Source organism: Protomyctophum parallelum, assembly GCF_964188405.1.
Source record: "Protomyctophum parallelum genome assembly, chromosome: 5".
In the NCBI taxonomy this organism is placed as follows: domain Eukaryota; kingdom Metazoa; phylum Chordata; class Actinopteri; order Myctophiformes; family Myctophidae; genus Protomyctophum; species Protomyctophum parallelum.
Window position 1 is genome coordinate 37637885 of NC_139702.1, and position 16932 is coordinate 37654816.

Below are 16932 nucleotides of genomic sequence, written 5' to 3' on the forward strand. Positions count from 1 at the left end.
TACAGAGTGCAACACAGGAAATGCTCTAAATATATTACTCTGTCTCTCCTCCAATATAAATAGCTCTTAATCAGGACTAAATCTTGGCGGGGGAGGTTGTGTGTATATAGCGCCTCCCTGTACAATAACACTCCCTGGTTGATTTGATTTTGGTCTGAGGAGAACATGTACACTATTCACTCGAGAGGGCTTAGGATCAAGGCTGTGCTTTGCTGAAAAGGGCTGCCTTTTGACCAGTGCCTTGGGATGTAACTCTGAGCTCGAGAATACACCTTCTGCGTCGCCGCACAGCTGTGACTGTAGCCTGCGCGCTGGCTGTGACTGTGCATTAGAATTGTGTAACTGAACACTCCCATTAGAAAAGCAAGGTACCCCATTTTGAATGGACAATCTCCGCAGAAAAGGGAGACGCACCGTTGTTGCTGGCCCGTCACCAGACGAGCTATGCGGCCATTCACAGCTATGAGATTCAGATTGTCTGCCATAGAACATTGATTGATTGACTATATGTATCGATAAATACTAATAGCTATTGTCGGTTCTTTTGTTTCTAGAAGATGTGCACAGATGGCAGAGGGCACAACATCTCACTGAGGTTGAGTATATGAGCGTACACGGTTAGCTTGAAAACACAGATTTTTTTAGGACATTAAAAAAAAGGCGCCTTGATTTAGTATGGGAGCATTCAAATCACTAGTATTCAGCCATCTTTGCAAGCATAAAGTCAGTCCCATGGTTGCCGTGGCCAGTCATACTCATTAACCTCATAGCACGTTATAGTAGATGGTCACATTTGGGGGCAGTGACTCAGTATAGCAGCCCAGCGGGGGGGGGGGCATCAGTTGGACTATAGCACTAAGTCGATGAAGGGAAAAGTCAAACTTCACTGACATGAAGACGTTGTAAGCAGGCTTGTGTTGGACAGTGCTGGTCCTCTCCTCCATCTCCTCTCTCCTCCTTCTTCTCATCCAGCTCTCCTCTCGGTCAGTGGCGGTCGTAGGGAGAGGCTGTTGCCGTGGCCGCAGGCCCCGCCCCCCGTGACGTTGTACTGTAGTAGTACGGCGACCCTGGGGACGACGCACACGCTGGTGTAAAGCAGTGGTTCCCACACCTTTTCACCTCAAGGACCCCCAAAGGGACACTAAGTAGCCCGCGGACCCCCCATTTGAAAAGCTATGCCAGGGACCTCCATAAGAGAAGATTTTTACGGCTCTAGCAGTGATTTCAAGGACCCCCAGTTTGTAATGTAATTAACGGTTATTAGAACACCTGGAGTGGAGTAAGTGACACATATAGAGTTAAAAGTCCCAGGACTGTATACTCTAATCAACCTCTTGCCTTGTGCAATCTAAATTATTGACGATTGTATAAATTAAATTCCATATATAATGAAAACTATTATTGCTAACTTGATCAACTGAGATCAGTTTCGTACAATATGAATTATGAACGGCAACAATTATCCTTTAGCTAATTAAATAGAAACCAGATTTTAATGGCACTTCAAGCTTCTTCTCTATCTCTGAGCACACACACACACGCACGCACGTACGGTCGTACGCACACGTACACACTCACGCATACACACACACACACACACACACACACACACACACACACAGTCTTAGTGAAGTGACAGTCTAAGCTGATATAGTGTACAGCTCTACTAGTGCTGATCCCTTGAGTCTATTCTCCCCTCAGGGAAGGGGTCAATTCAATACTGTAACTCTGCAGTCTCAATCACACACACACACACACACACACACACACACACACACACACACACACACATCTGTCTCTGTCACTTCCATCCATCAGACGTGCGGTGTGTTGACAGGCTGTCTGTCCACAGTGCAGGTAATCTCAGGAGGCTCTTTGGGGAAGTGAGGCATTAAGCTGGCCTGACAAACTATTTAGTCTCACTCAAGACTTCAGACAGCCTCTCTCCCCTCTGCCTCGCCTCGTTTCTCGTCTCTCATCTATCTCCCCTCTCCCCCCTTTTGGTCCTTTCTCTCCTCCCCTCCCATCGATCTTTAGACCTTTCAATGTCTCCTAATGTCTACCTTCTTGTCCTAACATTATGTGGCTGCTCATCCGTTTTCATACCCAAGTCCACTACTCCAGGCAAAACTTTAAGCACTCTTGATTTATTTTTTTCACCCTACTCTCGTCCATCTTTCTTCCTTCCAGCTTGCTTTTTCTTTTCTTGCCATCAGATCTTCTCCTGGCTTACCACGTTGAGGTTGATGTGAAACAAACTTAACAACTTCTTTTTAATGCCATGGAAATATGACTATGAATCTGAGATCTTCTGAGAGTTAAGAACATGTCTTCAAAATGTTATATCTTTAATGCCCCAGAGTGTTAAACTCTCTCTCTCTCTCTCTCTCTCTCTCTGTCTCTCTCTCTCTCTCTCTTTCTCTCACCTTGCATCTGTCCTGCCTGGCTGGTGAAGAGACTGGAGGAGCAGCCGATCTCCGTCCCCAGCAGTGAGCCGTAGTCCTGCTGGAACACTGGGCAGGTGGAGGAGAGAGAGAGAGAGAGAGAGGAGCACACAGCAGGTCAGCACAACTTGACCATTTCACATTTCCAACACAATGACACTGGAGGAATGAATCCGCCATTAAAATGAGAACTTTGTTAGTGACTGTCTGCTTAACATTACTGCAGAGATGTAAAGGCATTGCCTTGTCTGGTGGTAGGATTTTAGCCAAGTCAATCCTCAACTCTTCCGAACATTTAGGAACAATTATGCAGTTACAACAACAAGTATGTTTGTGTTTGGTGACCTATTGGTGAAATAGAATATGACAGCATGATCCTCTATGTCAGGGGTCGGCAACCTTTTTGACATGAAGTGCCATGTTTACATTTTCTTGACAGTCAGTGTGCCATATCAACATTACGTTTAATTATGACACCACATCGAAATGTAATATTTCCCACAGATTTTGATTGTTCATGGGCTATACAAAATGACCTTTATTTCTTCTTCTTAAAAATCAAGATGTAATAATGATATTAGACTTAACCCAACTATCTCCCAGACTCCCTCCCAGTTCCCAGTCAAAGTTAGGAATTTGAATCAATATGGAATTATGCGCAGGATATAATTTGTATATGGGACTAAACTTTTTAAACTTAATTTAAAAGAAAAAGCCTCTCTCACACTTACGGCAGTGTGCCAGTGATCACCCTCCCCTGTGCCTACCCCTGCTCTATATGTTATGAGTCTGGTTCCTCTGCTGTAGATCTGCTGTTGTGACACTGATGAGAATGCAGAGACTGTATTCCATTAATATTCTGTTTGTATCGCTCTGTTTAGTATAGGAGCCGGTACAGTATGCAATATATGAGTTTTATGATGTCCTTATTTGTCTGTGCGCTAATGGGCGCTGTTTGTTTTAACCCATTCTGGGCGGGAACCACTTTTGGTGTTTTACCCCCTCAGGCCAGGAACCCATTTTGGGGTTCTGTACAGTATTTACAGTATTGAAAAATGTTAAAACTTTGATGCTGCTATATCAATATTTGAAGTTTTTCAGAAAACTTAGGTCAGGATTTAGAGGCCTTTTTAGAATCGGCCTCAGGCCTAAATGGCAGCACTTTGGTCAGCTTCTGTTGTTTTAAATGTGGTATTTGATTTGAATACAGTAACGTACTGATACTGGACAGGTTATGAACAATTAAACCAATTGGGTCTTGTCTTGGTGTACTGGCAGCGTGCAACAGATGTTTGATGTGATCGGCCCAGTGGTGGACACACAGGCAGGCAGACAGACAGACAGACAGACAGACAGACAGACAGACAGACAGACAGACACACACGTCACGCACACAGACAAACAGACCGACCTCTACAGTGCCATGCTGTAAGAATCAGGAAATTAATCTCCAGTATATGAGAGGGTGATCGAGGGACTGAAATGACACACATTCAGTGTTGGCCTATATCCACCTACCTAACAAACTGGGATTGGGAAATCTCCATGACTCGTTGTACGTGGAATACTGAGGGTGGGAATAAGGACTTCCGGAAAAATCTCCACCTGCAAAGAAATTAACATCAAGGTTCATGATTAGAAGAATCGTGGGTTTTTGTGGAAGCTATAAGGAAAGCATGCAATGATTTCTGGGCGAACAGAAACCGGAATGAATGAATGGTGATTTTGGTGATGTGTACTGCTGCTCCTATCCTTAAAGGGATTGTGACATAAAAAAAGTTTTTGTAATTTGTAAAAAAAAAAATAACAGAACTTTTAACATTCAGTAGATTTTGATAGTGGGCTGGGGTTTTCTGGCTCAAACGAGTGCTCTGATTTTCCTGTGGAGTGTGATGTAAGAGCCAGCAAAATGAGCAAATCCCGTATATGTCACTGTTTTCACTGTTTTGCCTGTTTTCATTGCAGCTCAAAAGGCTTCACAGTCACAGAGAAAATCCCAGGCCACAGAAAATCCACTGAATGTTCAAAGTTCAGGTTGCTTGAGTGTAATTGAGATCATATAAAACCTAAAAGAAAAACGAAAAATAAAATGAAAAGAATGAAACCTTGTCATGAAACCTTTCCACCGACTGGCTATACACCGGAAAACCCTGTTCATTCATCCATTTGTAGGCCTAACGATCAAGTGTACACAAATGGAGCCATTGTGTTATACATTTGTTTTGTACACTCTCAGAGTTATACCTTAATGCTCTGGATTTTACAGTCTTGTCCTGCCATCCGGTGGATGATAGCTTAGCTTTTCTCCCTCATTTACTACTGTCCTGTCTGGGGCTTCTATACTCTGTTCTCATCCTCTCCCTTCAACCCTCTCCTCTTGGTTTTTTTTCTCTTCCTCACTGGTTCTGCCAGGTCTGCAGCCTGACCACGGTCGGCCCGTCACCCGGCACATCAAAACAACATTCTTCACCCATCTCTCCTCCTCCTCCGCCGCCCCCTGTTTCATCCCACTGTATATGTGTGCTTTCTTTCCTTTGGCTCTTTCTTTCTTTCTTTCTCCCTCTCTCTCTCTTTCTCTGCTGAACCTTTAGTCCTCCCTGGGGATTCCTCTCCCTTAGCTGACAGTCACAGACCCTGATGCCCCCCCCCCTCCTCCTCCTCCTCCTCCCTTCCCTCCCTCCGTTCCTCTCTCCCTCTCCTCGTTCTGTCGGTTCTGCCTCAGTGCTTTGCAACACCCCCTCTGAGTGTCAGCCCCCCTGCTGCAACGAGAGACGAGAGAGAGAGAGAAGAGAAGAGAGAGACCAGAAGAATAGCAGAGCAGAGTTGCTTCCTTAATGAAGGTATGATATTATATTAGACAGAATGGATAATAGAGCGGGGGGGGGGGGGGGCTTTTGAAAAGTATGAGTAAAGTTGGCAGATCGTCCTTCTTGGTCAAGTTCCAGATATTCTGGATTTGGGGGGAATTCATTCAAGATTCAAGCGCAACCTTAAAATATTCACTGAGGATGAGTACTGTAGGTGTTTGTAAAGGTTTTTTTTGTACTCCAACCTTGTGTGTGTGTGTGTGTGTGTGTTAAGCAGCATCTGTCAGGTGGGGTCGGGAGGGATGTGGTCTCTATGGCGTCCCTGGGTGCAAACATCCTCCCCTTGTCACGGCCACGGTGACGGCAGTGTGTCAGGTTGTTTAGGAGATGAGCAGGAGAGGCGGGGGGAGGTTGGGGGGAGGTTGGGGTGGGGGTCCCCCGTGTGGAGCTCAGTGTCAAGGTCGCACACACTGTCAGAAGCGCACTGGCACACTCGCATACACACACACACGTGCGCACTCACGTGTACACACGCAAACAATTGCATGCCACCATAAGTAAACAGCCTAGTTGAATCATCCTCACACAAAACTCTCTCTCACACACACACACACACACACACACACACACACACACACACACACAAACATGCTGTCAAACCTGGGGACAGGACAGGGCGAATACAAGGGGACAGGGCGACAGGGTTACCCGTCTTTAGACGAACTGTTACTACATGTCCACCGAGAGAGAGAGAGAGAGTGTGTGTGTTTGCATGTGTGTGCCTGTGCAAATGTCTGCGGTCAGACACTGACTGGGAATACACAGAGACAAGGAATTGTAAACAACATCAAAGGGACACTGTTATTTCTTTTCTTTTTTTAATGCATTTGGCCGCTGTTGTCTGTATTTCTATAGTTACCCATGCACGGTAGTTTACTGTTGTCTGTAGTTGTATAGTTCCCCATGCACGGTAGTTTACTGTTGTGTGTAGTTCTATAGTTCCCCATGCACTGTAGTTTACTGTTGTGTGTAGTTCTATAGTTACCCATGCACGGTAGTTTACTGTTGTCTGTAGTTCTATAGTTCCCCACATGCACGGTAGTTTACTAGTGTTGTGTGTAGTTCTATAGTTCCCCAATCCCCATGCACGGTAGTTTACTGTTGTCTGTAGTTCTATAGTTCCCCATGCACTGTAGTTTACTGTTGTCTGTAGTTCTATAGTTCCCCATGCACGGTAGTTTACTGTTGTCTGTAGTTCTATAGTTCCCCATGCACTGTAGTTTACTGTTGTCTGTATTTCTATAGTTACCCATGCATGGTAGTTTACTGTTGTGTGTAGTTCTATAGTTCCCCATGCACGGTAGTTTACTGTTGTCTGTAGTTCTATAGTTCCCCATGCACGGTAGTTTACTGTTGTCTGTAGTTCTATAGTTCCCCATGCACGGTAGTTTACTGTTGTGTGTAGTTCTATAGTTCCCCATGCACGGTAGTTTACTGTTGTCTGTAGTTCTATAGTTCCCCATGCACTGTAGTTTACTGTTGTCTGTAGTTCTATAGTTCCCCATGCACTGTAGTTTACTGTTGTCTGTATTTCTATAGTTACCCATGCACGGTAGTTTACTGTTGTGTGTAGTTCTATAGTTCCCCATGCACGGTAGTTTACTGTTGTCTGTAGTTCTATAGTTCCCCATGCACGGTAGTTTACTGTTGTCTGTAGTTCTATAGTTCCCCATGCACGGTAGTTTACTGTTGTCTGTAGTTCTATAGTTCCCCATGCACGGTAGTTTACTGTTGTCTGTAGTTCTATAGTTCCCCATGCACGGTAGTTTACTGTTGTCTGTAGTTCTATAGTTCCCCATGCACGGTAGTTTACTGTTGTCTGTAGTTCTATAGTTCCCCATGCACAGTAGTTTACTGTTGTCTGTAGTTCTATAGTTCCCCATGCACGGTAGTTTACTGTTGTCTGTAGTTCTATAGTTCCCCATGCACGGTAGTTTTCATAGCCAACTACCACTATATCCTGACATGGCATCACTGCGTATTTGTCTGGAATCTTTGTGTGGAAGCTTAGGAGGTAAAAATGCCTCCGGTGATAAACCCACCCCATATTTGCATACTGGACCCTGATTGGTGCTGATTCGGAGGCAGAGAAATCCAATCAAAACCGAGGCCAGACCAAATCTGTCGAGGGCTTTTTTGGGGGCAGATTCGTCTCGTTTCCAGGCTACACTCTCAATGAATGAATGTGCCTCAGTCTGGTTTGCAGCAGTGGTGAAGTAAAAGTCCAGAATTCAAAATGTACTTGAGTAAAAGTACAAAAGTATTGCCATTAAAGTGTCCTTTAAGTAGGCCTACCAAAAGTAAAAGTACTCGCTATGCAGAATGCCTCATTCAAGTTTTCATGTATACAAATCTTTTGACAATAGCAGATCTACAAGCTCACAATGCGTCGCATTGTGACGCATTGTGAGCTTGTAGATCGGCTATTTTCGATTGGTCGAAATGTGGCTGAAGTGGTTAGTGTATGTTTTGTAATAATAATCCAAATCTACAAAGTAACTATGTAACTAAAGTTTTCAAATAAATGCAGTGCAGTAAACGTACAATATTTGCCTCTGAGATGTAGTGGAGTAGAAGTACTGGACATTTGGAAATGCTCAATTAAAGTACAAAGACCTCAAGGCTACACTACCACGACTCTCAGCGAGACGTGGTAATCGTGGTCGTGGTAATCGTGGTAATCTCTCAGAGAGAGATTGAATGAAGCCGGACTTTTTAGAATAGCTGACCTACACATGCTCATTGCTTCCCACGCGTGGCATTTGTGACACGTAGTGTGCTTGTAGATCAGTTATTTATTTCCGGATGCGCGACTTGGCGGGCAGGCGGCGATTGTAAATCAGGCATGAGAGAGAATAACTGAGAGGGAGAGAGAGAGAGAGAGTGGCTGGTCTACGATTGAAACACAAAAGCAAAGCGTAGAAGGCGGAGTGGAAGGGAATGAATGAATTAGTCGTGGGTCACTGGTGATTCTCATTAAAAACAAATTACTAATGTTGAGGAGGGACAGCTGTGCTACTGTGGCTGGGTTCTAATGACGCACGCACACACGCGAACACACACACACACACACACACACACACACACACACACACACACACGAACACACACACACACACACACACACACACACACACACACACACACACACACACACACACACACACACACACACACACACATATATATACCCCCTGGGAACGCTGTCAGCTATAGCAGACAGAGGCAAGAGGAAGTGGCAAAGACAAGTACACACACACACACACACACGAGGCCCCCATCTCAGACATGAATCCAGTGGGATTGCATGTACAGTTAAAGATGCGTTGAGAGGGAGTTGTTGTTCCTTAAGGTGACATGTTTAGGCAACAACCTTGCTTTGGGAAAAGGTGACAGAGTTTCTGTGTTTGTAAACAATACATGTATGATGGTGTGTGCGTGCGGGTGTGTGTGTGTGTGTGTGTGTGTGTGTGTGTGTGTGTGTGTGTGTGTGTTTGTGTGTGTCTATAAGTGAGCCTATACTCACCAGGTACCATTCCTGTGAGAGATGGAGCGGAGTAGCTGCCCTGTCCAGTGGGTGGGACGTGTGGAGGGTATCCTGGTAAGGTAGTACTGGCTAGGTCCCGGCCTTTAAAACACACACACACACACACACACACACACACACACACACACACACACTGTAATCATCATACACATCATCACATGATATTTTGTGTTGACCTAATAATATAGCGATAAGACGGCACCAAGCAATAAGGAAAATCACACCCCTGTGAACTGAGCAGTGCAGCCTGTTCAACAACACCACTGGCTGGCTGTATAGTTATAGTTATAGTGCTTAGTATGAATGGTCCTTTAGGCTGCTCAACAGTGCCACTTTAGGTCTCCCAGCGGTATTGCAGCTGTTCGTACGACAGACAGACAGACAAGGCATGAGTTATGCCTGTTCAAAATGCCTGCATGTTATCGTTGCTTGCAGCTATATTTTTTGTACAACTTTTCACGTACAAACTGCTCTTCAACTGGGATATAATGGTCCATAGATTGTGTGTAGAACATTTCACGCGAATGGCTCAAAAATCCCGGCAGAAAATTAGGTTTAAGCGTTTTTCAAACTGCTCAAAATGGTGGAAAATCTGAGGGTGGAGCTTACTGGTCAAAGTGACAGATGTGTTCTGCATGAGTCAAGGTCCATGGATTTTGGCCAAACGAGGCATGAGTTATGCCCCCGTTCAAAGTTTGCCATAGCGCCCCCCTTTGGGCAACTGGACTAAGACTGATTTCAGCGCTATTTGGCATGATCCTCTACCATACTGTAAAGTTTCATAAACACGTGACTCTGCATGTATACTAGGGGCAGAAATAAAAACTGAAATATTCATTGGCTAATAGTAGCTTCATATGCCCAGCTTTCCGTGTTTGTGTTATCTAAAAGTGAGGACAGAAAAGTGAAGATGCAAATTGTGATTGGCCGGAATGCTGATAAGAGCGCCCCTCACTTCACACGGCTGTGATTGTTTAACTTACAAACTTCTCTTATATTGTGTTTTTAGATATTGGTCCACAGTTTGTTCATAGACAGTTTCGAGCAAATTGCACAAATATCCCACGAGTTGATTCGATTCATCCGTTTTTCATACATTTCAAAATGGTGGGAGATCTAAAGGTCAGAGGTCAAAAGTCGAAAGTTGTTTGGCATGAAGAGATGCATATGCGTATCGAATGTTTATCGCTGACGGTCAAGCGGTTCATGAGCTATGCCTGTTCAAAGTTTGCTATAGCGCCACCTTTTAGCCACTGGTCCTGGGCTTGAGCCAAGCACACTAAAGACCAACTTGGCTTTTACAAAGCATAAATACTTTTTTGAAATGTCTATGGGGGAAATGAATGGGGAATTATTTCCTGGTCCTGTCGTCGTCATGAAAGGCGGCGGGTCTGCGACGCTTTATTCCATACATAAGCATCATTGAAGATATCTCACAGATTCTTTCCATTCTTTTGGCTGAAGAGGATACTGTTGTTATCTAACACTAACTGGAAGGTGTCATTCTTATTGCGGGCAAATGGTCGTTTAATGGAAAGTCATCGGAGGAGCCAATTATGGGCTGTCTCTCTCACGCACGCCCGCACGCACGCACGGCGCACGCACACACACACACACACACACACACACCGACACACACACATACATACACACACGCACACACATGCACACTCTCTCTCTCTCCTTGTTATCCATCCTGGGTCACTGAGTAATCTACCCTCCTTTCCCTTATTACCTCCTCTCATCCCCTCCCTCCCTCCATGCACCTCTCTCTCTCTCTCTCTCTCTCTCTCTGTCTGTCTGTCAGAGTGTGTATATAACTGCATTAGACTACATGACAGTATGTCGGCCTAAATCATTTCTCTGTGTTTGCACGCGTTAGACAGTGGGGAGCGCTTGAAAAGGGAGCCCTCCATTCATCATCATCATCACACACACGCGTGCACACACACAGTCTCACACACACACACACACACACACACACACACACACACACACACACACACACACACACACACACACACACACACACACACACACACCAAAGGGCTCACACAGACCCCGGTGCCCATACACACACATGCATTTATCATCATCATAAACAGCTCCAATCCTAACACCATCAATCCCACTCACTTCCCCTCCACTTAACCACCGTTAACTGACTGACCAAGAAGAGGAGATGGGGAATGGGGAGGGGAGGGCAGGGCGTGCGTGGTGCGTGCGTGCGTATGTGACAGGGGCTGATAAGCTGTATTTGCAGTGCGGAATGAACATTAAGCCTGTTTTATACTTAGTGGTGTACCAGCTCAGTGGCCTTGTGGTCAGAGAGTTCACCCTGAGATGGACAGGGGTTCGATGCTCGGCCGGGTCTTACCAAAGACTATAATAGTGGGACCATTTACAATGGCTCCCAGCTTGGAAAGTAACTAAGTAAGTACTGCACTTACGTACAATTTTGAGATATTTGTAAAACTATACAGCGATGCCCGTTGGGCACTGGCCTACTTGGAACGATGCAAGGTGGAAATGCATGCCCCACCCAGTTATTATGTATGTGTCCCTTTTATGCCATATGGAGTTCTTGTAAAGATGGAAGTTGGAGATCCATGCCCCACCCAGGTATGCAATACCCGTTGTATACCCGTGTCAATATATGGAGATTTCTGTAACTTGTCTCTCTGTCTCCCTTTAATCCTATATGGAGTTCTGTGTCAAGCATGCCCAAATATGGAGTGTTGTAATGTCAGAACAGGCCAGCTCCATATATGGACCCTGGGTAGGGGCCTTTTGTGGCGGTTCTGGACAACCGTGAGTCCGACCGACTCGACACCGGGCACTGCACTCATGAGGGGGTGTGGAAAGCGTGTGTCGAATTCGGTTGAAGTCGAATGGTTCCCAAGTTACGTGCATTACAGACGTACACACGTACAGACAGACAAGAGACGTGGTGCATTTATAGATTATAGAAAATTGCTGATAAATCTGCTATTTCCTAAATATTTGTATACATTTTATTTTTTGAAATTAGACATTCTGCGCAATGGGTACTTTCTACTTTTGGTACTTTTAAGTGTATACATTTTGATACCAATACTTACTACCAATACTTGTAATGGAGTATTTCTACATTGCAGTAGCCTATTGATACTTCTACGTAAGTAAAAAAATACTAACGTCATGTCCAGGGAGGGCTGCAGAAACAGGCTCCTGCCCTATAGACGAATCCACGGAGGCGTGCCCTTACTGAGGTGTACAAATAAGCTTACACCTCAGCACTGATTAGCTACACCTGCCCTACAAGGCACTGTTCCAGAGTATGGAACAGTAAGCCTTGTATAGGCAGTGCTGAGGTGTAAAGCTGCACTTAATGGTACACCTCAGCTGTGGCTGCAAGTTGCAACCAGGGCACCCCTCCGTGGATTCTTAATGGTACACCTCAGCTATGGCTGCACCCAGGGCACTCCTCCGAGGTTTCGTCTATAGGCCACATGGCCCGGCAAGGCTTACTTATACTTCCAGGCAAGAAATAGCCGGTATACAAGCTGTGACAACTTGTCTTTCTCTCACACTGTTGTCCACATCTCCTCACCTTTGCTCCTCCTCCTCCTCTCTGTCCTTCTTTCTTTATTTCTTTTTACAATATGCCCCTTTCTGTCTTTCTCAATGCACCACGCACATCTCCTCTAGTTAATTCTCTCTCCCTCTCTCTCTCTCTCTCTCTCTCTCTCTCTCTCTCTCTCTCTCTCTCCTCCCATTCTGTCTGGCTGTAGTAGTAAAGTTTTGATGCGACAGCGAGGCATTAGTGCAGACGGACTGCTCATCCGCTCAGGGTCAGTGCACAGGGCACAGAGGAGAGAGACGCAAGAAGAAATATAGACTCTCTACAGCCTAACTTAGAGGGGGCAGACGGAGCCAAACCCTCTGAGGTGTGCGTGCGTGCGTGCGTGCGTGTGTGCGTGCGTGCGTGCGTGTGTGCGTGCGTGTTTGTGTGCGCACATGTGTCAGATGTGGTGATGTATCTGTTCTCCACTGCTTTGTGGTAGAGGTCAACGAACAAGCCCGAGTCTCTTCTGGGCTCAAATACAGTGAGCACACACTCTCTCTCTCCCTCTCTGTCTGTTTCAGTCTCACTCATATGTTTCAGTCCATGGCTGATCAGACAACCAGCAAAGCAACACAGGTCAAAATTGGAAGAGAACAGACTGTGTGAGTCCCTCAGTGTGTATTTTAGAGTGTAGGGGGGTATCAAATCATTTGATACTCCCCTAGCTCACGCTGCCGATAACATACAGTGGATGCGGGACAGGCTTCAAATGGGGATTCCGTGTGTAAATGTGTTTCGTTGTTCCTGCGAGTCCAAATAATGTGCTGCTGTTCAGTCAAAATCTCATGTTGTGGCCCCTAGAGGGAGCTCTGCTCTGAGGAAAATCACAGGAAAATGTATAGTGCTGCTGTGTGTGTGTGTGTGTGTGTGTGTGTGTGTGTGTGTGTGTGTGTGCGCTCGCGCAAGTGCGTGAATATGAATATGTGTGTTTGCGTGCATAAGCATAAATGGAAATTTGCTCTCACTCTCCATTCCTCTCACTCAGCGTGGGCAGGTAATATTCCTTGGTGGTTTGGGAGGCAGGAAAAAAAAGAGACGTGATTCCTAGTTTTCCCACAGTCCCAGCTCTATGATTCCCTCATTAGAGGAGGGAATGCTGTGGCCTTGTCCAAGTGCTCCCCTGGTCTACTCTTAATTAACCACTGCTTGTCCCAGGGCCCCTCAGTGCAGTGAGCGGAGGGCAGGGGGAACAGGAGACTTCATTTATAGGCCAGTCAATCTAAGGGGGGGGGGGGGCGTGACCAAAAAGAAATTGCAATAGTAATAGGTTTTTTGTGATAGGGTCATCCAAATAACTTTCGTGGAGCATGGTAAATTCAGGGAGGGTTGAAAGTTGGGGTACCATTATCAACCAGGAAAAAAAAAATCAAAATGTCATTATGCTTTAAGCAGCATGTGACGTGTCAAACTAGGGGGTTTTCATGATTCTGAGCCCATTCCAAGCATTATAGTTTTGAACGATAAACACTCCTTGGGCTAAATTCGGCCATATAGCCACTCGCCCTCAAATGTGACGCCTTCAAATGTGATGACCTCGTCACATTATGATGACGGCATGACATTTTGAAATGTTTTGCCTTATAGGTTGCACTAAACCCCTGAATTTACCATGATCCACTACATTTTTTCATTTACAATATTTGAGCGGCTATATCCAGCTTTTGGTGTGTGTAACCCAAATATTGTCCTAACACAAACATTAAATGCCATTGACAATGAATGGCACAATATTGGCACTGAGAACCTACAGTAGGTTGTCAGTGCCAACAGAATGCACGAAAAATCCTGCGAAGAAGACCCCATGAACCGGCTCCGTGAACCAGAAGTAGTAATCGCCTAATCGGCCATTTTCGTGCCACAGTAGGTCCTTCTGTAGCTAATATGCTAAAACCTGTAGCGTCCCTGGGGCGATCATTCAGTGTTGAAAAAAAGAACAGGCCTAATAGTACAGAGTCCACGAGGAAAACCAGTCAACAAAGTATTATATAGAGTTTAAGGTGTTATATTGCCCCAACAATTTGTATTATTAAAGGTCTATATATTTAGACCTTTATTATATTGACCTTTTTCAAACATGCTCTTGACAAGTTCTGTTTGGAATCTGCAGCTTCAGAACTAGATCAGGCAAACAAACAAACAAACAAACAAACAGGGAAGTGGATGAGTATATTTCTTACCCGGCACCAGCGGATAAGACTGTGGGCCTGGGACACCACCTCCTAGCTCCACCCCTGTCCCAGGATTGGCCAAATTGCTTTTCATCTCGTCCAGTCCGCCGGCTAGTGACGCCATGGCCGAATAATCGGATGTCTGGTGAGACAAGGGAAGTTGGAACAGGAAAATAAAGCAAATCAGAACACATTCCAAATGGCTTTGTTGGACAGATGAATGGACACACTGTAGTATACTCTGTCTGGTCTCCCAAGGTGCTGCACCCTGTGCACACACGCGCACGCGCATGCACGTGCGCAAACACACACACACACACACACACACACACTCTCTCTCTCTCACACATACACACAGCAGAGAGTTTATCGATCTGTTGACAAAGACAGGGATTTACTGTACAACCGTTCCAGAGTCTATAACCACGGGATCAGGTCTCTCTCTCTCTTTCACACACACACACACACACACACACACACACACACACACACACACACACACACACCCTGTCACACACACACTCACACTCACACTCACACTCACACTCACACACACACACACACACACACACACACACACACACACACACTGAGCCATGAGGTAGACTAAAGTTAACACAAAGCCCCCTGTCTCCCCAGATACCAACACCATTGACAATTGTGATCATCTCACCACCACCACCGCACACGTAAAGACATTCTCTTTCTCTTCTCCACCCACGCACGTACGCACAGTATGTATACACAGTGGGTAAGAGGACATGAAATAATGGCCAAAACATGTTTGATGTCCTACATTGTCCTCTATAAATAGCATCCAAAATGTTATAAATATAGCATCTGGTGCTGCCGTTATGCTGAAATATTAATTTGGACATCATAGCTTTACATATACTTTACATACACATATACACGTAATTTCCAGAACATAATGAGGGAGGGCGAGCACCAAAAGTGGTCTTTGGCATGCCACTAAAAAAAAAGCGCCGTACCACTTTGAATAGTGGCGCACCACTTTGAATAGCGGCGCACCACTTTGAAAAGCGGCGTACCACTTTGAATAGCGGTGTACCACTTTGAAAAGCGGCGTACCACTTTGAATAGTGGCGCACCACTTTGAATAGCGGCGTACCACTTTGAATAGTGGCGCTTTAAAAGCGGCAAATTCCGGCAAGATTTATTACCATGCCAAGTGGCATGCTTTGAAAACTTTGAAAACTTTGAAAAGTGGTATATACCACTTTTTGTAGAGTGGTATGCCAAGACCACTTTTGGAGCTGGCCCCTCATGAACATAATAGTAATAATCTCATAATTATATCCTTTAAAATAATGAACATTGAAAAATTATGTTTACCACTTAAACCCCAGCATCGGTATTGTTGCGTCGCATTGTGAATTTGTGACTACTGTACTTAAAGGGCCACTTCACCCCTTTTGCAACCAGATCTTATTTTAATGATGTTTGGGAGACAAGAAACACTTTCCTGTATGTGGGTAATATGTGTCTTTTTAGATATTTTTGTATTTCAAAGTGTCTGTGACGTCATGGACACTGGTCTCACTTCCTTCCTGGACTACATGTTGTCTCAGTAAGACAGCCCTCCCCCTATCCACAAGGTGGGGTGAGTGCACCAAAGCATCATGGTTATTGTAGTAATCCAGCATGAGGCAGTTGCTTGAGTTTCTCCTCTCACAGAAAAAATAAGTTCCTGAACAAGCATTGTTCAGGAAAATATGAACTACCCTGCACATTTTGTTAAATTCAATCTTCATATTTCCTCATTAAGATATATATACAGTAAAAGGTGTCAAAATCGCCGATCCGATTGATATAAATATGGATGGTTAGCACTTTTCTCACCTGTGGCTGACCCTGCCGCACACAGACATACACACACACAAACACACACACATACACACACACACACACACACACACGCATCTTACCCGTGACCCATCTATTGTCATTTTCTAGCTAGACCGTGTGTGTGTGTGTGTGTGTGTGTGCACACGCGTGTAGTGAATGTAGTCCACAGTGACACTGATGATCAACTATATATAGATTAACCATCTCAAGAGTCAATGGATTCTTAGCTCATCTGACCTCATGATGGAGAAAATTACTATCGTGCGCAGTGTGTGTGTGTGTGTGTGTGTGTGTGTGCCTTCGCACGCTTAGTGTACGTGTGCGTGTGTGTGTGCACGTGTGTGTATACGACAGCAATCAGAATTCTCTTTAGGTGATGAGGTGAGAGTTCGGCATTGACCCCTTTAATACAGCTGTGTGTGTGTGTGTG

General features: G+C 45.0%; 1 protein-coding gene across 2 annotated transcripts in view; it reads right to left on the reverse strand.

Annotated features, from left to right (window-relative positions):
* Positions 1 to 984: 984 nt before the first annotated feature.
* Positions 985 to 16932, reverse strand: part of pax5 (paired box 5) — a gene marked incomplete at both ends in the record, with an annotated part of 63989 nt that continues 48041 nt past the window's right edge. For both annotated transcript variants that reach the window (XM_083765924.1, XM_083765925.1), the window contains 5 exons: positions 985 to 1067; positions 2427 to 2513; positions 3963 to 4049; positions 8838 to 8939; positions 14643 to 14775. In XM_083765924.1, coding sequence (XP_083622050.1) covers positions 985 to 1067; positions 2427 to 2513; positions 3963 to 4049; positions 8838 to 8939; positions 14643 to 14775 — 492 coding nt within the window. The remainder of the gene's footprint in view (positions 1068 to 2426; positions 2514 to 3962; positions 4050 to 8837; positions 8940 to 14642; positions 14776 to 16932) is intronic.